The sequence below is a fragment of the Oncorhynchus mykiss genome, chromosome 19 (assembly GCF_057628025.1).
Source record: "Oncorhynchus mykiss isolate SJ-2025 chromosome 19, ASM5762802v1, whole genome shotgun sequence".
Lineage (NCBI taxonomy): Eukaryota > Metazoa > Chordata > Actinopteri > Salmoniformes > Salmonidae > Oncorhynchus > Oncorhynchus mykiss.
Window position 1 is genome coordinate 52,734,500 of NC_143040.1, and position 26,243 is coordinate 52,760,742.

The 26,243-nt window shown below is 41.0% G+C and overlaps 2 protein-coding genes across 5 annotated transcripts in view; both read left to right on the forward strand.

Annotated features, from left to right (window-relative positions):
• Window positions 1–1,681: 1,681 nt before the first annotated feature.
• Window positions 1,682–12,372, forward strand: LOC110497938 (zinc finger FYVE domain-containing protein 1). Of its 2 annotated transcripts, none has more exons than XM_021574417.3 (11): window positions 1,682–3,454; window positions 3,588–4,092; window positions 6,161–6,375; window positions 6,600–6,706; window positions 6,797–6,905; window positions 7,024–7,121; window positions 8,865–8,982; window positions 9,104–9,274; window positions 9,499–9,679; window positions 9,853–9,966; window positions 10,217–12,372. In XM_021574417.3, the coding sequence occupies exons 1-11, from the start codon at window positions 2,867–2,869 to the stop codon at window positions 10,447–10,449; spliced, it is 2,439 nt and encodes an 812-aa protein (XP_021430092.3). In that variant the 5' UTR covers window positions 1,682–2,866; the 3' UTR covers window positions 10,450–12,372. The 2 variants fall into 2 exon arrangements, with proteins under 2 accessions (XP_021430092.3, XP_090067474.1); XM_090211348.1 differs by having other exon boundaries at window positions 1,717–3,197.
• A 342-nt stretch (window positions 12,373–12,714) lies between these two features.
• LOC110498362 (zinc finger protein DPF3) overlaps window positions 12,715–26,243 on the forward strand; it is a 40,273-nt gene continuing 26,744 nt past the window's right edge. The window contains exon 1 of one of the 3 annotated variants that reach the window (XM_036954885.2): window positions 12,715–12,801. In XM_036954885.2, coding sequence (XP_036810780.1) covers window positions 12,770–12,801 — 32 coding nt within the window. In that variant the 5' untranslated portion in view covers window positions 12,715–12,769. Of the gene's footprint in view, window positions 12,802–14,492; window positions 14,749–26,243 lie in introns of those variants that run through there. The other 2 variants (XM_090211349.1, XM_036954884.2) reach the window with 2 other exon arrangements.

Genomic DNA, 26,243 nt, shown 5'->3' on the forward strand with positions numbered 1-26,243 from the left:
TGCTTTTCCTTCACTCTGTGGTCCAACTCATCCCAAACCATCTCAATTGGGTTGAGATCGGGTGATTGTGGAGGCCAGGTCATCTGATGCAGCACTCCATCACTCTCCTTCTTGGTCAAATAGCGCTTACACATTGTCCTGTTGAAAACAAATGATAGTCCCATTAAGCCCAAATCAGATGGGATGGTGTATCGCTGCAGAATGCTGTGGTATCCATGCTGGTTAACTGTCCCTTGAATTCTAAATAAATCACAGACAGTGTCATCAGCAAAGCACCCCCACACCATCACACCTGCTTTACGGTGGGAACCACACATGCGGAGATCCGCATCAGTTCACCTACGTTGCATCTCACAAAGACACGGCGGTTGTAACCAAAAATCGCAAATTTGGACTCAACAGCCCAAAGACAGATTTCCACCGGTCTAATGTCCATTGCTCATGTTTCTTGGACCAAGCAAGTCTCTTCTTATTATTGATGTCTTTAGTAGTCGTTTCAAAGTTTTCCGGATTGACTGACCTTCATGTCTTAAAGTAATGATGGACTGTTGTTTATCGTTTTTTTATTTGAGCTTTTCTTGCCATAATATGGACTTGGTCTTTTACCAAATAGGGCTATCTTCTGTATACCACCCCGACCTTATCACAATGACTCAAACGCATTGAGAAGGAAATAAATTCCACAAATTAACTTCTAACAAGGCACACCTGTTAATTGAAATGCATTCCAGGTGACCTCCTCATGAAGCTAGTTGAGAGAATGACAAGCGTATGCAAAGCTGTTATCAATGCAAAGGGTGGCTGTTTTGAAAAATCTCAAATATAAATTATATTTGGATTTGATTAACACTTTTTTTTACTACATGATTCCATATGTGTTATTTCATAGTTTACAATGTATAACATAGTAAAAATAAAGAAAAACCCTTGAATGAGAAGGTGTGTCCAAACTTTTGACTCTTACTGTATATATACAGTATATTTGCTCTGATCTTGTGGGGCAAGCAAAGGATGAAGACATCAAATAAAATCAATCACCTGCAGACCGCCAGTTGTGGAACCCTGGTGTAGGGTAAACACGGGTACTAAGGTTAAGTCCGTTGCGATTGATAATAATTTGTCACATTCATACCGACACAATTACGTTGTGTCCACTTAAGGACATTTTCATTCTGGGCAGGTCTCACATCATCCCACTGTCATGATCAAACCATAGAGAAATATGATTTTGTTATCAGGTAGTCGTTTACCAAAGGATTCAAACTATAAATGATCTACTGCCCTCTACTGTTGTACGGGTGTACAGAATATTACAGAAGCTACTGAGCTTTTACTTGTTTAAAGCATATTACAAATTGCATAGAAAATCTATATTTGTTAATTCTGTCAGGAAAATGTATTATTTATAATGATCAAATTCAAAGTCTTGCAATATTGGTGGTAGTGTCAGAAGGAGTTCCCTTTCACAGATTCAACACACAACTAAATCAGGTTGTACAATCCAATATCTTTCTGATAAAATGTCATATTTTACTAGACAATCCATCATCCATGTCTGTGTGTGTCTTTATGTAGAAGTACACATATTATCAAATACTATTTGATAGATTTTTTGACTACAACGCCTGCTTGTTTCATTCAAAACAACTTCATTTCCCAGCATACACCTCAATTTGCCTTTATAATCTGATCAGCTGATCTGACCTGGCTGGCAACAACAACAATCCTAGCGCACAGACATTCGCTAGGGAAGGGGTTGATGATCAAAACAATGACAAAGCTAGGAAGGATTTCAATGCAATAATATATTTTAAAGTCTCCCGAAACGACTTGGGCTATTTTTCTTTGTATGCTTTTGTTGACCGACCAGTTGTTATCGTAGCATTCGTCTATAATATTATTGACAACCGAGTTTACCAAAACTGTCTAGCTTGGATAACACAGCTAGCTAGCCAGCCAGTTAATGTTAGCTGTTTCAGACAGGGGCGATTGTGATTTGTTGTCGGTGTTTTGTTGATCAGAACTCGTAGTTTGTCACATTGACATTGGAATAACGTTATTTTAAACTAGCTAACTACGTTAGTTGGCTAACTATTGTTTAAATGTCAAGCTACAGGCAGCTAACTTACTAGCTAGCTTTTTTTTAGGCAGCTGTCAGCTAGGTTATTTTATTTTCGTGCTAGGTAGCAATTAGGAAGCTAGCTAACAAGGGAAGTGATTTATGTTTGATTCTAAACAGCTGGCCAGTTTTCCCAGCTGTGGTTTCAAGTTGGTGCCAGTTTGCACATATTCATGTTAGTGTGGTTAGCTATATGTTTCAGGGAAGTTGTCTTGCCAAACATTTGTTTTATTGCATACATTGAGTTTCCAGCTTTACTTTGCTGTAACGTATTTATTCTGGCAGTGTTATAATGTTCACGAAGCCAGTTATAACCGTAATGTATGTTATTGTCAAGAGCAGGTTGACTTAAAATAGCAGGAACAAACATTCAACCATATTGCCTCACAGTACTATATTTGCAATGTGTCACATATTGACATTTTTGTATTAAATGTATGGAATGCTGCAGTAATTGTTGGCTAATAAGCTGTAAGAAGTTCTAGTGGATCTTGAACCTTTACAGGTCAATTGGAGCACTGTCACCATGCAACCCTGTTAATAAGTCTACTTACATCAAGTTGTCTATGTTCTAGGTGTTGTGTAGGTGTAGCCTAAAAAACACACAATATTTAATACTACGGTCATGTGTTATCACTGAAACTACTTAATTTATATTTATTTACTCTTCTTTTGGGTCTATTTGGCGTTATAGTCAAATTACTCCAGCTAGCATAAAACTGTTCAGATTTGGCTTGTGAAGGAAAAATGAGTGGTCATGGTTCATCAGAAAAGGAAATTAACACCAGTCTAATTTGTCAAGAGAGCTATGCTTGTGGGGGCTCAGAAGAGGCTGCTTTTGAATGTGATGAATGTAGAAGCTTGCAGTGTGTTCGCTGTGAGCAGGAACTCCATAGTCAAGAGGGCCTGCAGAACCATAAACGGGTAGCAATAGGCCCATGGCATGTACCCTACTGTGACAACTGCAGAGGAGGGAAGGAAAGGCCAGTGAATGGCTACCGCCACAGGTCTGTCGTCCGCTGCCAGAACTGCAAAGTCAACCTGTGCCAACCGTGTCGGAAAAGCACCCACAATGGAGGTAACAAGAAGAAGCACCCACTCACTGCCTATCCTCCTCCACCCAAACCTGCAGAGCTTAACTCAACCCCTTCACCCAAACCTGCAGAGATCAACTCAACCCCTTCAGCAAAACCTGTTGAAGTCAAATTAACCCCTCCACCCAAACCTGCAGAGATCAATTTAAGCTTATTGGTAGACGAGGCAGAAGTCCAGAAGGCAAAACTTCTGGAGAAAGTCTGCAGTTTTCTTCTGGTTGATGCGAATGAGGAGATGCAGGTAGGTAGTGAAGGGAATAAAAAAAAAAGTCCTTTTGAGTTTTTGCATTCTGTCAGTTTTGTTTCTAAACTAAATTGTGTTTTGTGAAATGGAATTACCTCATCTGCTAACTCCACTCTTTTTTTCTCTCCAGGTAAAGGACGATGGCGCATTTGTGAAGAAATTGAACTGCAAACCTGACAAGCTGATCAAGGTGGTGTCCATCTTTGGCAACACAGGAGAGGGCAAATCCCACACTCTGAACCACACTTTCTTCATAGGCAGGGAGGTGTTCAAGACGTCCCCCACACAGGAGTCCTGCACAGTGGGGGTGTGGGCAGCATTCGACCCCATCCACAAGGTGGTGGTCATTGACACAGAGGGCCTGCTGGGTAACAGCTCCAACCAGGGCCAAAGAACACGACTCCTTCTCAAGGTGCTAGCTATCTCCGACCTCATAATCTACCGTACCCATGCCGACCGCCTCCATGACGACCTCTTCAAGTTTTTGTGCGATGCGTCGGACGCCTACCTGAAGCATTTTACCAAGGAGCTGAAGGCCACTACGGCCCGCTGTGGCCTTGACGTGCCTCTGTCCACCCTGGGTCCGGCCGTCATCATCTTCCATGAGACCGTCCACACCAAGCTGCTGGGCTCAGGTCAGTGCTGAGAAATACTGTAGTCATCACTTACCATAGTATGCTGTACACAAATCGAAGATTGTTACTTGCTGCACTAATCAGTCTCATTGTTATTTCACCTTCCTTGACAGAGTGGAAGCAGGAATACAGTAGATTCATGCATATTGTCAAGAATGCTGCTATAGAAGATCATAAAACATGTGATTTGGTCATTACTGGTGCACAATCCTACTCGTCCCTATCTCCCTTTGACACGCTAAGACTAGTAATTGTTATTCCAACAGAGCTGTTTTGATACAGTGTGAACAGGTAACTGACCAGTCAAGCAGTTTGAATAATCTAGAGACCTTTTCATTTTAAAGTATGTGGCTGTTGAACTGTAAATTATTTTAAATCCCTTAAAATATGCTGAACAAAAATATAAACGCAACATGCAACAATTTAAAATATTTTACTGAGATACAGTTCATATAAGGAAATCAGTCAATTGAAATAAATGAATTGGGCCCTAATCTATGGATTTCACATGACTGGGAATACAGATATGTATCTGTTGGTCACAGATACAGTACATTTAAAAGAAAGGTAGGGGTGTGGATCAGAACCAATCAGTATCTGGTGTGACCACCATTTGCCTTGTGCTGCGCGACACATCACCTTTGCATAGAGTTGATCAGGGTGTTGATTTTGGCTTGTGGAATGTTGTCCAACTCCTCTTCAATGGATATGTGAATTTGCTACATATTGACAGGAACACGCTGTCATGCATGTCGATCCAGAGCATCCCAAACATTCTCAATGGGTGATATGTCTGGTGAGTATGCAGACCATGGAAGAATTGGGACATTTTCAGCTTCCAGGAATTGTCTATAGATTCTTGCGGCATCGGGCTGTATGTTATCGTGCAACATGAGGTGATGGTGGTGGAATGGCACGACAATGGGCCTCAGGATCTCATCATGGTATCTCTGTGCATTCAAATGGCCATCGTTAAAATGCAATTGTGTTCGTCGTCTGTAGCTTATGTCAGCGCATACCATAACTCCACCGCCACCATGGGGCACTCTGTTCACAACGGTGACTTCAGCAAACCACTCGCCCACATGACGCCGTACTTGTATTTTTATTTTATCTAACCTTTATTTAACTAGGCAAGTCAGATAAGAATTAATTATTATTTACAATGATGGCCTACCAAAAGGCCTCCTGCGGGGAGGGGTGCTGGGATTAAAAATAAATAAAATAAAAATATAGGACAAAACACACATCACGACAAGAGACAACACTACATAAAGAGAGACCTAAAGACAACAGCATGGCAGCAACACATGACAACACAACATGGTAGCAGCACAAAACAGGGTACAAACATTATTGGGCACAGACAACAGCACAAAGGGCAAGAAGGTAGAGACAACAATGCGTCACTCAAAGCAACCACAACTGTTAGTAACCGTGTCCATGATTGAGAAAAACATGCACATTGTCTACAGTTGTAAGGCCGGTTAGACGTACTGCCAAATTCTCAAAAATGACGGAGGTGGCTTATGGTAGAGAAATTAACTTTACATTTTCTGGCAATAGCTCTGTAGTCAGCATACCAATTTCACACTCCCTCAACTTGAGACATCTTTGGCATTGGTTACAAAACTGCACATTTTAGAGTGGCCTTTTATTGTCCCCAGGACAAGGTGCACCTGTGCAATAATGCTGTTTAATCAGCTTATTTATATGCCACAACTGTCAGGTGGATGGACTACCTTGGCAAAGGAAAAATGCTCACTAACAGGGATGTAAAACGTGTGCACAACATTTAAAAGAAATAAGCTTTTTTGTGCATATGGAACATTTCTGGAAACTTTTATTTAAGCTCATGAAACATGGACCAGCACTTTACATGTTGTTTATATTTTTGTTCAGTGAATGTTTCTTGTCTTTAAAGTTTGACTTTTTTGTTGTGTGAGGCACCTTCCATCTCAGTTTTGATTGATCAACGTAATAAGTGAAATGTCCTTTTTATGAAGGGATATATAAAAGTTAAGTCTGTCTTCTCATCCTGTTCTTCGTTCTCCCTCATTTATAACAGACAACTCATCAGAGTCTGTAGATCGGTTGCTACTTGAGCGGTTCAGGAAGCTAGGCCGTTTCCCAGAGGCATTTAGCTCCATCCAGTACCGAGGCACGCGTACCTGCAGCCCCCCAACCGACTTTGGTGGCCTGCAGCACACCCTAGAGCAGCTGCTGGACAACAACGCCACCCGCTCCCCTCGCTCCCCAGTCGTCATCTTCAAAGCCTTGCAGGTAGTAGACATGCTTATAACTCAGTCAGTAGTCAACTGGCTCCAAAACAGTTTCAAACAGGCTCACATTTACATGAGGCAAACACTAAAACAAGAACAGGATGTTTTAGCAAGTTAGAAAAGTTGCTATTCATTAGTTACAGATCTGTTTACTTTCACACTGTTTGAATAATCTAGTCAGGCTATGTGTATGACATTTCTGATGTATTGTTTCTCTCTGTCTAGGCCCTGAGTGAGCGCTTCAATGGGGAGATCTCTGATGAGCTCATAGCCCACAATTGCTTCTTCCCCGATGAATATTTCACCTGCTCCTGCCTCTGCCTCAGTTGCGGGTAAGTCCTCTCATTTATTTCATTTTCTCCATCTCATGCCACTGACTACAGCAAGGGTTTTACCCAGTCACATTGTTGTTGCTATTTTAGCTCTGGCTGCAAGAACAGCATGAACCACCTTGGGGAGGGGGTGTGTCATGAGGCCAAACACCGCTGCCGTTACTCACCCCAATACGACAATCGCATCTACACCTGTAAGGTTAGTTCTGTGGATATCCACCTAAATCTTGTACTACCTGAACCCAATGTTGCCATATGACATTCTGAAGATCTGACTCTGTATCAGGCTGACCGCAATGCCTCTGTTGTCCCACTAGGCCTGTTACGAAGGGGGAAAGGAAGTGGTGGTGGTTCCCAAGACCTCTGCGTCCTCAGACTCTCCGTGGCTGGGCCTTGCTAGATTTGCTTGGTCAGGGTGAGTGACACTTGAGGTCATCGGTTGGAGTTGGATTTCTACCGGTGTCTCTAATTTTAAGTCATGGTGCTTTTTGATCTAGAATCACCAATCGATTCATTGCTAACCCTTAGCTGTTTACTAACTTATTTGGTGCACTCCAGATATGTAGTTGTTTGTCTTGAGGTACAGTGCATTTGGGAAGTATTCAGACCCCTTTTTCCACAATTTGTTAGTTACAGCCTTATTCTAAAATTGATTAAATTAAACATTTTCCTCAATCTACACAATACCCCACAATGACAAAGCTAGAACAGTTTTTGAAAATGTTTACACATAAAAAAAAAAAAACTGAAATACCATTTACAATTTACATAAGTATTCAGACCCTTTGCTATGAGACTTGAAATTAAGCTCACGTGCACCCTGTTTCCATTGATCTTCCTTGAGATGTTTCTACAACTTGTTTGGATTCCATCTGTGGTAAATTCAATTGATTGGACATGATTTTGAAAGGCACACACCTGTCTATATAAGGTCCCACAGTTGACAGTGCATGTCAGAGAAAAAAACAAGCCATGAGGTCGAAGGAATTGTCCGTAGAGCTCCAAGACAGGATTGTGTCGAGGCACAGATCTGGGGAAGGGTACCAAAAAATATCTGCAGCAATGAAGGTCCCCGATCATTCTTGAATGGAAGAAGCTTGAAACCACGAAGTCACTTTCTAGAGCTGGCCGCCCAGCCAAACTAAGCCATCAGGGCAGAAGGGCCTTGGTCAGGGAGGTGACCAAGATCCCGCTGGTCACTCTGACAGAGCTCCTCTATGGAGATGGGAGAACCTTCCAGAAGGACAACCATCTCTGCAGCACTCCACCAATCAGGCCTTTATGGTAGAGTGGCCAGATGGATGCTACTCCTCAGTAAAAGGCACATGACAGCCCGCTTGGAGTCTGCCAAATGGCAGACCATGAGAAACAAGATTCTCTGGTCTGATGAAGCCAAGATTTAACTATTTGGCCTGAATGCAAAGCGTCACATCTGGAGGAAACCTGGCACTATCCCTAAGTTGAAGAATGGTGGTGGCATCATCATGCTGTGGGGACATTTTTCAGCGCCAGGGACTGGGAGACAAGTCAGGATCGATGGAAAGATGAACGGAGCAAAGTACAAAGAGATCCTTGATGAAAACCTGCTCAGGACCTCAGACTGGGGCAAAGGTTCACCTTCCAACAGGACAACAACCCAAAGCACACAGCCAAGACAATGTAGGAGTGGCTTTGGGACAAGTCTCTGAATGCCCTTGAGGCCCAGCCAGAGCCCGGACTTGAACCCGTTCGAACATCTCTGGAGAGACCTGAAAATAGCTGTGCAGTGACGCTCCCCATCCAACCTGACAGAGCTTAAGAGGATCTGCAGGGAAGAATTGAACAAACTCCCCAAATAAAGGTGTGCCAAGCTTGTAGCCTCATACCCAAGAAGACTCAAGGCTGTAATCACTGCCAAGGTGCTTCAACAAAGTACTGAGTAAAGGGTCTGAATACTTTTTTTAAATGTATAAATTTGCAAACATTTCTAAAAATCTGTTTTAGCTTTGTCATGGGGTATTGTGTGTAGATTGAAGGGGAAAAAATAACAATTTAATCCATTTGAAAATAAGGCTGTAACAAAATGTGGGAAAAGTCGAGGGGTCTGAATACTTTCCGACTGCACTGTATATGGTTAGAACTGCTCTGTAAAATGTAACTTTTTTGTGTGTCTCTGCAGGTACGTGATTGAATGTCCAAACTGTGGGGTGATCTATCGGAGCCGGCAGTACTGGTATGGGAACCAGGACCCAGTGGATACGGTGGTCCGCACTGAAATCCAGCATATATGGCCTGGGGTAAGAGAACTACCACACCACATACCTACTAAAATACTTCTAAATGCCCCTTGGTATTATTTCCACATTCTCAACATAGTCTTATATGTAAACAAAATAACTCAATGTTCACTTTCCACAGGCAGATGGATTCCTGAAGGACAATAGCAATGCAGCACAGCGTCTGCTGGATGGTGTTAACTTCATGGCCCAGTCTGTGTCAGAGCTCAGTGTGAAGCCTGCCAAGGCCGTCACCTCCTGGCTAACGGATCAGATCGCCCCGACCTACTGGAAACCCAACTCCCTCATCCTGGTGAGTGACAGAGGACCAACCACACACATCATACGTGGAACATTTGAGTCAACACTTTCTTGTCCAGGAACCTGTTTATTTGCCCTTCGCTGCTTTTCAGCAGGGGGCCAATGTTACACAACCCATGTTTGCGGGTCACAAGATAAGGCTCAGATCGACCCCTCGTCCTAGATTCCCCAGTCAATAACTGCCTCTTGTATTTGTTTTTCCCCTGTAATGTCCAGACATGCCTTAAGTGCCAAGAGGTCTTCCAAGACAACGATACCAAGCATCACTGCCGTGCCTGTGGGGAAGGGTTCTGTGACACATGCTCGTCCAAAGTCACGCCTGTCCCAGAGAAAGGCTGGGGTCTGGTCCCCGTGAGAGTCTGTGACACCTGTTTTGAGCAGAGGGCCACACATACAGGTACCAACACCTCAAAGCCAAAGTTAGCCTGTATGTATTTATTATTAGCCATGCTGTACAGTGGTAACTTAGTATACTTAGCCTTTAAATCTGTTTTTAGCCTTACTTAGTCTGCATACGTGTTTATTTTAGCCATACTGTACAGTGGTAACATAGTTGTATGCTTTGTACAGAGTTGTTGCATGCAGAGGTTGAAGATGAGGAAGGTGGAAACCTAGCCAGGAAGGTTGGAGAAGCAGTGTCAAACACACTGGGCGCCGTGGCTACTGCTATTGACATCCCACTGGGTGAGTTATGTAACACAAGAGCCAGAAAGAATTGTGTAATGGGCAATGACTGCAGGAATTTAAACCCATGGACAGGCTGCCATCTGGTGGCATATGAAAAATGTCTCTGCTGCTCCTTATCACAAATAAAAGTATTTTTAGATCCTGTAGTATTAGGATACTTTTATCGTTCGACATGTTATTGGAAGTGCAATACTAAACCATTCTATTGTAACAGTCGTTTTTTACTGTGTGTCCGCTCTCTCTTCAGGTCTGGTCAAGGATGCTGCGCGTCCCACCTACTGGGTGCCTGACCAGGATATCCTCTCTTGCCACAACTGCCAGTGCAGCTTCACTGCCAAGTTGTCCAAGCACCACTGTCGCGCCTGCGGGCAAGGCGTGTGTGATGAGTGCTCGCTGGAGCGCCGGCCGGTCCCGTCGCGGGGCTGGGACCACCCCGTCCGTGTTTGTGCTAACTGCAACCAGAAACCTGGAGACCTTTAACGGGGCTGGCCCTCTTCCCTTACAACACTGGACTGAACCACCTCTAGACCCTCCACCCACCCCTTATAGACCTCCATTTAATGGTTCTGTCCCGTGTCTGTGGCAAGTGTGTTTTTAGTAAATCTAGTTTTAGGGTTTCTGATGCCTTGTAGAACAACAGGAACATCTATGTAATTTGTCCTTATCAAAAGAGTGAGCCAGGAAGATATTTTGAGCTCTTCATTTACCCAAATCACAGCTTTTTTTAAATGGTTTAAAAATATTTTTCTACCATGGAAAAAAAGTACATTTGTAGCATGTTAGCAATGTTATTTTCTTGAGAACCCTGGGGAGGGGGTTAGTTTTAATCAATACTTTCCATAAGGCCTTGTTTTACTGATGTTACTACTAATGTTGAGGGGATAATGGTGTCAGTGAAGTCCCTGCTGCAGGTTAATTGCATGCTCTACTACACTATTTTAAGTTTGCTCTAAGTCTGTTGCAGCTTTACAAAGCTGCTGCTTATCATAGCCAGAAAAATACAAAAAAACAAAGATTTGACTTAGATTTGAGCATGCATGACCACCCATATCCCATTTTTCAACCAGTCTGTCAAGAGTTAGTCAACTTTAGATTTAGGATATTTGGTCTGCAAATAGCCTTTTGGGTTACTGCTTCTGTTGACACTAACTTCATATTTACTTCAGAGGTTATGGTTCTATGAAGACATGGAATTATGCTAGAAGGTGAATTCAGGATTTTAGAAACTTTGTTTTGTAGAAAACAATTGTTCAGCTTGAGTCTGAAAGATGCATAGCCTTTGAGATGTTCAGAGGGTCTGGTGATCTCTGAATAAATCAATACCTAACCTCATTGTTAAAATATAACTTATACTGGGTGGTATTTTTGTAATGTATCTGACAATTTCTGTTACTTAAGTGTATACACATGATGTGCATTATGCACCTAGAATTTGAATGGTGTGGCAGTTACTACCGTTTGTTTGAATCTTGTTTGATCACCATAAGCATAGGCTGGTGGGACAATGAACTCAGCATTTGTTTTCAGCCCTCTGCTTCTGTGGCATTATTTGTCATCCATGTTAAAGATTGCAGTGTGAAATAGATTGCATGCTCATTCTTTCATATTTTGTGCTTTTTAATAATTGAGAGATGATATGCTATATGTAGACAGTAAGTCATCTTAAGTTAGTTTAATGTGGTTTTATTTCTGAATAGTGTTATTGGTATATTTGAGTTCAATTGCTTTCTTGACTGGAATCTGTTGTCCTTCATTCATACAACACTTGGATATGCACAGTCAGCTAGCATTTATACCTTAACCATTTCACTTCTTTGATGGTTAGATGAATAAGAGGCTGAAATGTCAGAACCCAGGGAACAATATTACCTGGATACATGCCAACCAAGCACATGTTTATTTCCTTTGTGTTTGGAAAAAAAGAAAATGAAGAAAAAAAGGTTGTCCTGTAAGCATTTAAGAGATAATTGTCATTTTGTTAGATTTGTATTTTATTTTTGCCCTTTTGTCTAAGCTGTAACCCTAGATAGTGAGGTATAGAAATTACGATGGAATCTGCCTTGTTTGCTGTCAAAATGTTTATCTGATTGAATGATGTCATTGTATGAAACTAAGTCATGTCTGTGTTGCTAATATTGCACAGAATAATAGCCAGGAATGTCAGCTATGTCCCCATCTAGTCCTTTGTTTTCCAAACCTATTGCTTGAGAGAGACCTTTGTGACAGAAATGATAATGGATTGAATTCTCGAATCGACACTCCTAATGCACAGAGAAGAAAGTGGTATGAAACACTATGTTATGCTGTTATTGAACATAAGATCATGAAAAAGTGTGGATGTCTGCATATTGACAATGCCCATAAGTGGTGGAATAACTATATTATTAAAGTCTTATCAGCTCATGGATGTTTATAATTATTTGGTTTGGGGGGGGGCTATGGATATTTAGTCAGGTTCTATTTCAAATTTCTAATAAGATGTGCTCTTCTTCGAACCCTGGCAACCTTAGTTTTGTTGCATTGGTAGGAAGAAAGTTTCTGACAACTTTAGCTATCTCTTCAAGAAGTCAGTATCATAGACATATGGTCGGTATTCCGTTTTCTACAATATAAATACAGGCAGAACCCTTTAAAATCGTTTTGACAGTTTACTCATTGAGTTTACCACACAGGCCACGCCTTATTTACGTATACTGTGGATGCATTGGCCAACGATTTTACCCCGAGCCCTGATTGGTTGCTTTTGCGTAGGTTTCCCTCAGAACTGCAAGACGCTGATATTGCATTACAGTGTAGCAAAATGGCGGCTGTCATTCAGAACCCACTAAAAGCGTAAGTAATTTTGACAAATTGATAAAATTCTATTTTGTTACTTTGTTGCCAATACTTAAATTAAAATGATCCGTCTTTTCAAGCAAGTACAAGACGCGTGCAAATTAGAAATAATGCTGTCTTAGCATTTTGTGTATGTCTACTTGCATAATGTGCCACTGCTTTCACCAAAGTAGCACCTACTTAGTTTTTTATTAGACATTTCGGCTTATGATTTACAGTATTCTAGCTATAATGTTGGTTATGATATGCGAATGATATATGAATTACACATTAGGCCTATAGCCTAAACCTGCTAATTTATTGACTCCCCATCCAGAGACGCTTTGACCGATACTTTTAATCCTACTTCAAAATTAAGCACAAAAGTGTTTCAACATGCATTGCGCTGTGACGAGAACGAATAAAATACAATATTACATTAATGTTGGATATTTACGTAATAACATTGACATTCCGATTCAGAGAGTCGTTTATAGTTGGTGTGAATTGTCGACATATCAACTTTGGCGCTGAGCGCAGATGTTGTCAGGTCCAGGACCCGGTAGAGCAAGGGAGGAGGAATTTTACATTTGCATGCCTTTCCTTCCGAAAGCGAAGTGACAGCAACGTGAGCCCCGGAATTTCAGTTGGAGATAGTAGGCCTATGTATTTTGTAACGCCAGTGCCATAATTTCAGTTTTATGCTACGCTCTGTGTGCAGGCACCACTTTATGAGTCTCTACAGTGTTTGTCCATGACTCCATATATGTTTTGTAGTATTTTTATTTAACTAGGCAAGTCAGTTGAGAACAAATTCTTATTTACAATGACGGTCTAACCCGGACGACGCTGGGCCAATCACGACTGGTTGTGATACAGCCTGGAATCGAACCAGGGTCTGTAGTGACGCCTCTAGCACTGAGATGCAGTGCATTAGACCGCTGCACCACTCGGGAGCCCTTTAACATTGTATCTAACATTCTTTTGTCATAAAATATATATTCATCCCATTGAAGTTGAGAAAAAACTATTGTCAATTTAATAGTTTCAAAGCAAGTTTGTATGTATTGAGTGGTATTGGCAACGCCTGTATGTCCATGTCTTTGAGAAAATGTACAAGACCTACCAGTAGGCCATTTCTTTGTTGCTATCCATGTTTGGACACTGACAGACTGCTGTAGTGCAGCAGGACAGTTTAGGTATAACCAGACCTTTTGAAATGTGCAGTACAGATGGTGAGACTGTCTGGAGGTGAAGAATGAGGGCTATAACTTGACAGTGCCTTTTTTAAATGGAGGAGTGGTGCAGATTAACCTGGTCCAGGATCCTGTGCCAATTTATCAGGATGCTATGGCAGATGTCAGTAGTGTAGAGAAAAGATGTTGGTTGGATGGGCCTCGAAAAATTTGCTATGGGGCAAAGATACAATTTGGCTGTTTTTAAAGCTGATTTCCTGCAATTCTACACATTTTGCCATGAGGCTGAGCATTTTTTTAAAGCTAAACTGTAGGTGTGTTGACTGTCATAAAGGCACTGGATTATAAGCTGTCTTGTTTGCTAAATTAACAAATAATGTAGGCAGTGGCATGGTGCATATAGCCATAGAAACACAGTGACATATACCTCAATGCGGTCATATTTGTGGCTTATTGGGGGGTGTGGCTTTCAGTTAATTTTGGCCAACCATCCTATGAGAGTGAATGCCATTCCAGTTAATCTGAATGTCATTCCAGTGCACTGCTCTGAATTCTGAGGTTGTTTGCATTTTTAGGTAAAAAGACTAATGTCCCATTTGGAACAAGTAGAGAGAGCATATCTGCTCAATCTGATTGGGTGGGCCCAGGCCCACCTGTGCCTACGCTGCTGGACAGAAGACCCATCTGCTCCTCAGTTGAAGTACCCTGGCACCCCCATGGGCCCTACAGGATCAAGGGAGTGTGCTCCTCGCCTATACCCTCCATTTACGTATGATTGCCATTGTTATTATACATTCATGACTGCATAAATGAGAGGGAATAGCTCTACCACTGACAAGCATAAAGGGATAGTCTTGTTTCATAATTTCATGGCTGTGGTTCCCAGTTGGCACAATGTAGCCTAGTTTGAGCATGTGCCATTTTTTAAAATACATTTTGCTGGACTAATTTCCTCTAAACCACTTTATCCTTGCATCCAACAAGATCAACCTACACATTCTATTGTGCCTGAAGCTGCTGCTTCTTCATCTCATAGAGAGGTTTTAACATTCAAATGTGGAATGTCTCCTCGCTATAAGCTATGCTTAATGAAGTGTTTCAATCTGCTATAATTAGCCACATGTCATTTTTCAGATTATAATTAGTCACACTTGACACTAATTGGATGTTGCTCATGTGGACCAGTTTGACAATTTTGTATCAAGAGTATTCTCATTTGAGATTAGGCAAATTTAATTAGGGAGTCTTGTTGGCTTTGTTATAGAGAAGGATGTGGTGGGTGTACCTTAAGTGTTGCTCCTCCCACACTGTGTGTGTGTTAATTCCTGTATGCATGAGAGGGAGATATAGGGTGAGAAGAAGAGATGAGAAGGGCCTCTACAAGCTACTGATAAAATGGAGCATAAATATTGAATATAAATATTGAGCCTGTGTGTGCACAGTGTGTTATCTTAAAGGATGACTCAGTGAACTGGCTATCTTAGCTATAGGGTCAACGTGTTCGATAGGAAGTCTTGTATGACACTATGCCATTACTCTGCGGTTGGCTTTGAGTGAGTCATGCTGTATGTGTATTGGTACTGCAGTGAGGTGTAGGCCTATCGTCTGGTTTTCCTCTAGCCCTCATCCTGGCTCTGTTGTGCTGATGGTTGTAATCAAGGGCCTGTTGTCAGGATGCAGTCTCTCTCTAGACCCTCCCCTCTTTCTATGCTGCAGCTCTGGTTTCCTGTAAAGCTGACATGTACCTACAAAACCCAAGACATTTGCCTCAACAGATCTCAAAAGGCAGAAGTTGGTGGAGGAAATGGTTATTCTGAAAAATATGTATTGTATTGCCCTTTTTCAGCCTGTTGGAAAATGTATGGCTATAAGAGTATCAAGGTCTAGACAACAACATTGTAACTCCAACACTGTAACTCCAGCCCTCATAGGCCCTAAACTATACTGAACAAAAATATAAATGCAACAATTTCAACGATTTTACTGAGTTATAGTTCATAAAAGGAAATTAGTAAATTGGAATAAATTCATTAGAGAGCCTTAGGACCATGCCTCAGGACTACCTGGCCTGATGACTCCTTGCTGTCCCCAGTCCACCTGGTTGTGCTGCTGCTCCAGTTTAAACTGTTCTGCCTGCTGCTATGGAACACTGACCTGTTCACTGGACGTGCTACCTTGTCCCAGACCTGCTGTTTTCAACTCTCTAGACAGCAGGAGCGGTAGAGATACTCTGAATGATTGGCTATGAAAAGCCAACTGACATTTACTCCTAAGGTGCTGATCAGTTGCACCCTCTACAACTGCTGTGATTATTATTATTTGACCCTGCTGGTCATCTATGAACATTTGAACATCTTGGCCATGTTTTGTTATAGTCTCCACCCGGCACAGCCAGAAGAGGACTGGCCACCCCTCATAGCTTGGTTCCTCTCTAAGTTTCTTCCTAGGTTCCGGCCTTTCTAGGGAGTTTTTCCTAGCCACAGTGGTTCTACACCTGCTTTGCTTTCTGTTTGGGGTTTTAGGCTGGGTTTCTGTACAGCACTTTGTAACATCAGCTGATGTAAGAAGGGCTTTATAAATACATTTGATTGATTGATTAATCAATCCCTATTCTATGGATTTCACATGACTGGGCAGGGGCACAGCCATAGGTGGGCATAGGCCCTCCCACTGTGGAACCAGGCCCGGCCAATCAGAATGGGTTTTTCCCCACAAAAGGGCTTTATTACTGAGCTGTCCGGGTGGTTGGTCTCAGACGATCCCGCAGGTGAAGAAGACAGATGTGGAGGTCCTGGGCTGGCGTGGTTACACGTGGTCTGTGGTTGTAAGGCCGGTTGGACTTACTGCCAAATTCTCTAAAAGGACGGAGGCGGCTTATGGTAGAGAAATTAACATTACATTCTCTGGCAACAGCTCTGGTGGACATTACTGCAGTCAGCATGCCAATTCCACACTCCCTCAACTTGAGACATCTGTGGCATTGTGTTGTGTGGCAAAACTGCATATTTTAGAATGGCCTTTTATTGTCCCCAGCACAAGGTGCATCTGTGTAATTATCATGCTGTTTAATCAGCTTCTCGATATGCCACACTTGTCAGGTGGATGGATTATCTTGGCAAAGGAGAAATGCACACTAACAGGGATGTAAACAAATGTGTGCACAAAATTTGAGAGAAAAAGCTTTTTGTGCATATGGAAAATTTCTGCGAACTTTTATTTCAGCTCATGAAACTTGGGACCAACACTTTTTATATATATATATATATGTATGTGTATGTGTATATATGTATGTATTTTTTTTCTAGGGGGAGGATCAGCTTTAATATTGTGGATAGATTGTTGCTGCCATCAATGTAATTGTCAGAAACGTCCCTTTTTCAGGACCCTGTCTTTCAAAGATAATTCGTAAAAAATCCAAATAACTTCACAGATCTTCATTCAAGGATTTAAACACTGTTTTCCATGCTTGTTCAATGAACCATAAACAATTAATGAACATGCACCTGTGGAACGATCGTTAAGACACTAACTGTTTACAGACGGTAGGCAATTAAGGTCACAGTTATGAAAACCTAGGACACTAAAGAGGCCTTTCTACTGACTCTGGAAAAACACCAAAAGAAAGATGCCCAGTGTCCCTGTTCATCTGCGTGAACGTGCCTTAGGCATGCTGCAACGAGGCATGAGGACTGCAGATGTGGCCAGGGCAATAAATTGCCAAGTCCGTACTGTGAGACGCATAAGAAAGCTCTACAGGGAGAACGGACGGACAGCTGATCATCCTCAAAGTGGCAGACCAAGTGTAACAACACCTGCACAGGATTGGTACATCCGAACATCACACTTGTGGGACAGGTGCAGGATGGCAACAACAACTGTCCGACTTACACCAGGAACGCACAATTGCTCCATCAGTGCTCAGACTGTTCGCAATAGGCTGAGAGAGGCTGGACTGAGGGCTTGTAGGCCTGGTTGTAAGGCAGGTCCTCGCCAGACATCACCGGCAACAACATCGCCTATGGGCACAAACCCACCGTCGCTGGACCAGACAGGACTGGCAAAAAGTGCTCTTCACTGACGAGTCGAGGTTTTGTCTCACCGGGAATGATGGTCTGATTCGCGTTTATCATCGAAGGAATGAACGTTACACCGATGCCTGTACTCTGGAGCGGGATCGATTTGGAGGTGGAGGGTCCCACATGGTCTGAAGACATCCTCCTCCCTCATGTGGTACCCTTCCTGCAGGCTCATCCTGACATGAACCTCCAGCTTGACAATGCCACCAGCCATACCACTCATTCTGTGTGTGATTCCCTGCAAGACAGCATTGTCAGTGTTCTGCCATGGCCAGCGAAGAGCCCGGATCTTAATCCTATTGAGCACGTCTGGGACCTGTTGGATCGGAGGGTGAGTGCTAGGGCCATTACCCCCCAAAAATGTCCGGAAACTTGCCGGTGCCTTGGTGAAAGAGTGGGGTAACATCTCACAGCAAGAACTGGCAAATCTGTGCAGTTTATGAGGAGGAGATGCACTGTAGTACTTAATGACTGTTACTTTTGACCCCCCTTTGTTCAGGGACACATTATTCAATTTCTGTTAGTCGCACGTCTGTGGAACTTGTTCAGTTTTTGTCTCAGTTTTTGAATCTTATGTTCATACAAATATTTACACATGTTAAGTTTGCTAAAATTAAATGCAGTTGACAGTGAGAGAACATTTCTTTTTTCGCGTTTACATTTTTTTGAGATGACATGTTTCTATATATATATATATATACACACACACACACACACAGTGGGGCAAAAAAGTATTTAGTCAGCCACCAATTGTGCAAGTTCTCCCACTTAAAAAGATGAGAGAGGCCTGTAATTTTCATCATAGGTACATTTCAACTATGACAGACAAAATGAGAAAAAAAATCCAGAAAATCACATTTGTAGGATTTTTAATGAATTTATTTGCAAATGATGGTGTTAAATAAGTATTTGGTCACCTACAAACAAGCAAGATTTCTGGCTCTCACAGACCTGTAACTTCTTCTTTAAGAGGCTCCTCTGTCCTCCACTCGTTACCTGTATTAATGGCACCTGTTTGAACTTGTTATCAGTATAAAGGACACCTGTCCACAACCTCAAACAGTCACACTCCAAACTCCACTATGGCCAAGACCAAAGAGCTGTAACACACTACGCCGCCAGGGACTCAAATCCTGCAGTGCCAGACGTGTCCAGAAGAAGATTGGGAGAATGTCTTATGGTCAGATGAAACCAAAATATAACTTTTTGGTAAAAACTCAACTCGTTGTGTTTGGAGGACAAAGAATGCTGAGGTGCATCCAAAGAACACCATACCTACTGTGAAGCATGGGGGTGGAAACATCATGCTTTGGGGCTGTTTTTCTGCAAAGGGACCAGGACGACTGATCCATGTAAAGGAAAGAATGAATGGGGCCATGTATCGTGAGATTTTGAGTGAAAACCTCCTTCCATCTGCAAGGGCATTGAAGATGAAACGTGGCTGGGTCTGTCAGCATGACAATGATCCCAAACACACTGCCCGGGCAACGAAGGAGTGGCTTCGTAAGAAGCATTTCAAGGTCCTGGAGTGGCCTAGCCAGTCTCCAGATCTCAACCCCATAGAAAATCTTTGGAGGGAGTTGAAAATCCGTGTTGCCCAGCAACAGCCCCAAAACATCACTGCTCTAGAGGAGATCTGCATGGAGGAATGGGCCAAAATACCAGCAACAGTGTGTGGAAACCTTGTGAAGACTTACAGAAAACGTTAGACCTCTGTCATTACCAACAAAGGGTATATAACAAAGTATTGAGATAAACTTTTGTTATTGACCAAATACTTATTTTCCACCATAAAATTGCAAATAAATAAATTAAAAATCCTACAATGTGATTTTCTGGATTTGTTTCCCTCATTTTGTCTGTCATAGTTGAAGTGTACTTATGATGAAAATTACAGGCCTCTCTCATCTTTTTAAGTGGGAGAACATGCACAATTGGTGGCTGACTAAATACTTTTTTGCCCCACTGTACATACATACATACATACATACATATACACACTTTAAAAACATATATATATATATATACTCGATCAAATCAAATATACCTTTATTATTCATCACAGACCCTACCACCCCTTCCCCAATTGGAGTAAACTAATAAACAATAACACTTAGGCTTCTACCTTCAGTTTATACATACTTTACGGACACAATCCATTTTACAATAGTGATATTTTGTTTGTTTTTAGTCCTTCCTCGATTTCTGATGTCCATCCAGTTTTATTTCTATTTGTAACTGTGCTATTTTGCAACATTTCTGAACCTATATACATTTTACAGACCCCGTATGTTTTACATTGGTTATCTTGTTGTTATTAGTTCCCACCCTTCAGCTCCATTCAACCCCGCCCATCTATCTCTTAACAGCATCCATTTTGGATTTCTATTTGCCGTATATTTTTTTGTGCTGTGATTTGATGCTTCACAAAAAGCCCTTAACCTTTCTATTCTCATAGCTTCTACAGATTGTAAATTAAAGATAAACATTTTTGCTAAAATAATGATTATATTATTGATCAATTTGAGTATGACTTTTCAAATCACCCAGTATTGCTATCTGCAGTATTAGTTCTATGTAAATGTTGCAATTCTTCAGCCATTCCTGGACCTGTGACCAAAAATGAGCTACGTATGGACAGTACCAAAATGAATGATCAAATGACTCTGCCTCCTCGCAGCAAAATCTGCAGAGCTGGGAAGATTGTATCCCCCATATACTGTATATAACATTCTATTGGTTGCAATAATTTTGTATAATAATTTACATTTAAAAAAATGAAGTTTTGAATCCTGCTTCGTTTTGCTTGTCAGTTCATAAACCATGTGCCATGGAATCGGTACATCGCAAATCTCTTCCCAACTATTTTGCAATGTTTTGGTCCTTAAATGAAATTTGTATATATTTTTATTTATCACAATTTTCTTTAACAACTTTTGGTCTTTAATGCAGGGCCGACAGACAAGTTCTTTACTTTTTCCCCCTTCCACTTGCCTCTTCCATTTTTGTGGTAATGCTGCAATTAATTGGTGATCATTTTGGGTAGAGCAGACATTTCCATATGTCTGTGTTAGCTGCACGTGTGACAACTCCACCAGTCCTGTTTATGATATAATTTACAAAAATGCTACCTTTTTTAAATGTTTTTTTTGTTGAAAAATACTTATTTAAAAAAAATCAATTAATATATTTGAGTTTAACCACAATATTTGCTGTATTATTTGTTCTGTCTTTTGAGGTGGATTAAACTGAAATTGCAACCAACTTTCTAAGGCTTGTTTAAAAAATAACAATATTTTGGAAATGATTTAGTTTTCAGAAAACCGAAAGTGAGCAGTTGTAATCTGAATATAGGGAAAAAGGCCATTCTTGAACATGGGGTGATACATTCTTACTAATTTACAAGAGAAGTATAACTTTTGTATGATTGATGCCTTTAGTGAGTAATTTAAGAATTTCTGCCCTCTGAATTCATACTCGTTATATAAGTAGGCCTTTTTAGTTTTGTCTGGCTTGCCATTCCAAATAAAATTGAATATTTTTTCTTCATATAATTTAAAACGTGTGTCACTAGGTGTAGGCAAAACCATAAGCAAATAGGTAAACTGTGATATGACTAAAGATCAGGGGGATTTTTCCACAAATAGACATGTATTTTTCTTTCCATGGTAGCAAGATCTAATCTATTTTTGCTAACTTTCTATAAAAATGTATTGGAGTGAGAACATTTCTTTTTTTCGGGATATGTATACCGAGTATGTTCACATCCCCGTCAGACCAATTTATTGGTAAACTACACGGTAATGTAAAAGTAGCATTTTTCAGTGATCCAATGCGTAATATAGTACTTATCATTATACTTATCATAATTTGGTTTTAATCCAGAGAGGTTAGCAAAAGTATGTAGATACTTTATGAGGTTGTGGAGGGATGCTAATTGTGTTTTTAAAAGAAAACATGAATCATCAGTGTACAATGACACCATTGTTTTTAAGCCACGGATTTCTAATCCCTTAGTATTATTGTTGGATCTAATTTTAACAGCTAACATTTCGATGGCAATAATAAATAGATATGCCGATAGTGGACAACCTTGTTTTACTCCTCTTGACAGTCTGAAACCTTCTGAGATGTAGCCATTATTTACAATTTTACACCTAGGGTTATCATACATAACCCAAAATCGAAATATTCTAGGCATTTTATATATAAACTCCAGTTGTACTTTATCAAAAACCTTTTCAAAATCAGCTATGAAAACCAGGCCTGGTTTCCCCGATACGTCATAGTATTCTATTGTTTCCAGTACTTGTCTTATATGATCTCCAATGTATTATCCATGTAAAAAGTGGTCTGATTAGGATGGATAATATCTGACAATACCTTGTTAATTCTGTGCGCCAAGCATTTAGCTAGGATTTTTGCATCATAACACTGACCTATATCACTATATCACTAGCCACTTTAAACAATGCTACCTTATATAATGTTACTTACCCTACATTATTCATCTCATATGCATACGTGTATACTGTACTCTATATCATCGACTGCATCCTTATGTAATACATGTATCACTTGCCACTTTAACTATGCCACTTTGTTTACATACTCATCTCATATGTATATACTGTACTCGATACCATCTACTGTATCTTGCCTATGCTGCCCTGTACCATCACTCATTCATATATCCTTATGTACATATTCTTTATCCCCTTACACTGTGTATAAGACAGTAGTTTTGGAATTGTTAGTTAGATTACTTGTTGGTTATTATTGCATTGTCGGAACTAGAAGCACAAGCATTTCGCTACACTCGCATTAACATCTGCTAACCATGTGTATGTGACAAATAAAATTGGATTTGATTTGACCTGTATGAGGCCTCCAATTGTTTAAATGGACTGGATCTTTAAATATACACTTGGATTCTGTTTCAGTAATAATGATATCAGACCTTCTTGTTGTATTTTATATAGGAGTGGTTAAAACATGCTAATAATGGTCCTCTGAGTATATCAAAAAGCAGTTTGGTATATTTCCACTGGTATGCCATCCAGCCCTGGAGTTTTCCCACACTTAAAGGCTTTAATTGCATCAAAACATTCCTCCTCTGTAATTTGGCCTTCACAGAGTCTTTCTGTACAGATGTTAATTTTACATTATTAATAGGAAAGAAATCCATACAATTAGCTTCGGTTAGTGGAGATGGAGGAGCCTGAAATGAAAACATATTCTTAAAGTACTTTACTTCCTCTTTCAAAATATAATTCTGTGAATCTTGTGTGACTCCATCATTTGTAACAAGTTTCAATACATTTTTTTGGTAGCATTTCTATGTTGAAGACTGAAAATAATTTGGTGCATTTTTTCCCCCATATTCCATGGGACTAACACATGTTTACATGTTGTGTTTTTATATTTTTGCTCAGTATAAAACTCTAGGGGTTCCTCAAATGTAGTGTAAAAATAAATGGAATTAATGTTCTGAATTAGGCTTCTGCAGATCACTTGGCTTGCCTGGCCTCATGGAAACTGAGTTATCATTCTCTATTATGCAAAATGTGTGTTCATCTAATGCTCAAACTAAGGACTGGGCACAGACATGCGACGCCCAGACTGTTGACAGGAGCACACTGATAGAGGAGGCCCCAGCAGCCACATTTTTTTGTTGTTGTTTCCCCCTCACTCACATCTGTAAGATGATGTGTGTTTTTGAACTAGGCTTTCCCTTACTGTAGCTAAGTCACAACAGTGTCTGTGTCTGGTTAGCTCTGCTATGTATTTTTACCGTTGGAACAACCTTCCAACCACTTCAATGTCACACAAAGGTGCTAAATAACGGACAGTGGGGGAAAAAACGTATGTGAGTATGAGCGGCGCCTCTCTCACCTCTTGTGCTCTCAGACGCTGAGGCTCGTCACTCATGATGAGTGTTGGAGATGTCTCTCACCTAGGCTGCTGCATCTGCTGCTCAGGGCCAGTGCACTAGTAGGATGAAAGACATGCAGCAGCCTTTGAGACAGACAGTTGACACCTCATAACAGAGGGAGCTTTTAACATGACTTTCGCGGCTTGTTTGTTTTCTATCCATCTGGATGTTTTTGGTCAGATGCTGAAGCTCGACTGAAGTGATCTAGGTTCAGCATTTAGATTCACATGACATGATGGTAGTTTAAGGCCTAAATGTTCTTTAAGTAGGTTAGTAGCCTAATGACTGTATTGTTCAACAGTTACATGTGTTGTAGCTGTTTATGGCATACAATCCTGAAGTGCTATGACATATTAGTCATTTCTGGTCCCAGGAACGTGGTGCTTTAGTTTGGGCAGGCATAATAGTCATCATTATTATCAGTAGTCTAGTCTTGAGGTTTATTTAAAATGTAATAAACTCTGTCACTCACTGCTCAATCACCTTTTCAGATGGATTATTTTATATTAAACCCTCAAGCGAGCGCTTACCAGTTGGCCACTCTGCATGTGCATAAACCCCAGTTTGTGATTTGTTCCTGTAAGAATTCCTGTGCTGCTCAGAGGCTAGTTTTAGAACCTTTAGAAATGTCATTGCTCTATGAAATTTCCACGAGGCAAAGAATAACATTGGCAGTATTATCTAGCCTACTATTCACTGTCTTTGTTGGTTTATAACACGAGGAAGGAAAACAATGCAGCCTGCTAGTTACCGTGCTATCCTTTCTGATGGTTTGTCTTTAACCTCTCTCTCTGAGCTTCATGCTCTCTGTCTCTCTTGTGCTCTCCCCTTCTTTCTCTCCCTTTCTCTCCCTTTTCCCTCCTTATTGCCTTGTGTACCTGGAACTGTTTACTCTTCACAACCACACTGACATGCAGCCTCATTCCAAGAATCCTCAAACACTGTGGCTTTGTCTTACCGCAGTGCCTTCCTCTATGTGAGGGAAAACATTCCAAGCATGTCTGTTTATCTGTTGGAAGTTGTCTAATCAGAGCGTTAGGGAGAAAGAGAGGATAGATTTGTAGGACAAGGAGGAGAGAGAGAAAGCGGATTTGGCCTTCTTTGCCCGGCCCAAGCGTGCCAATGCCTCCTCTTCTCACAGACCTCCGTATCTCTAATTGAGGCTGGGAGAGCTACGATTATAGCGCCTCATTAAGTGTGTCTTTTCAAAATGGCTGCTTGTGCGTATTGTAATCGAGAACATGTGGTGAAAATGTATTATGGGTAGGCTATACCAGTGGCGGGCCCAACTAGGTAGAACTTTACACAGGCATATGTTGCTGCCTTTTGTGTAAGATTCAGCATTTATCCTCATCTTTGATGTAGTCAAATTAAAACCTGTCTGTGTGCTAGCGGCTCTGCTGAGATTAATTAAGCAGACTAATTACCATATGAGCTGTGTGGCAGGGACTGAAGGTTTGAATGTGAAATATCCTCCTTTCACAGCAAATATTAACATTGATACCCTAAGGGGCTGCCAAACTATCACCGGCATTGGAAAAAATCTCCACAAACTATAAGATCATTGAGATAATGTTAGCAGTAGTAGTGTCTGTAAATCTTTATATGTTAGACATGAGAATCTTTGAACACATTCTATATTGTGATACCCTCGCCCAGCACATCATCTTCCTCATTAATTCATCACCCTAAATAGAAACCAAGGCTCACTACTGTGTAGAATCAGTCATGTCCCAGCGACCCAGAGGTCATGATCAAATCAACTGTATTTATAAAGCCCATTTTACATCCACACATGTCTAAGTGCTTATACAGAAACTCAGCCTAAACCCCCAAACAGCAAGCAATACAGATGTTGAAGCATAGTGGCTAGGGAAAAACTCCCTACAAAGGCAGGAGCCTAGGAAGAAACCTAGAGAGGAAGCAGGCTTTGAGGGGTGGCCAGTCCTCTTCTGGCTGTGCCGGGTGGAGATTATAAGAGTATATGGCTGTTAAGGCCATATTTTTCTTCCAGATGATGAAAGGAAAGGCCAGGGATCATCAACTAGATTCAGCGGCAGGCCAATTATTATTATTTTTTCTATTGAGCGGATGGTCAGGGGGTCGGAACGTAATTACAAATCATTTGTAGACTGCGAATTGACCGCAAGAAGCCCAAACAGATATAATATTTATCTAAAACATAATAATTTCAAACCTCACTTGGAGCTGATTTTCTGGTGTTTTACAGTCTTGAAATGAATGAAAGTGCAA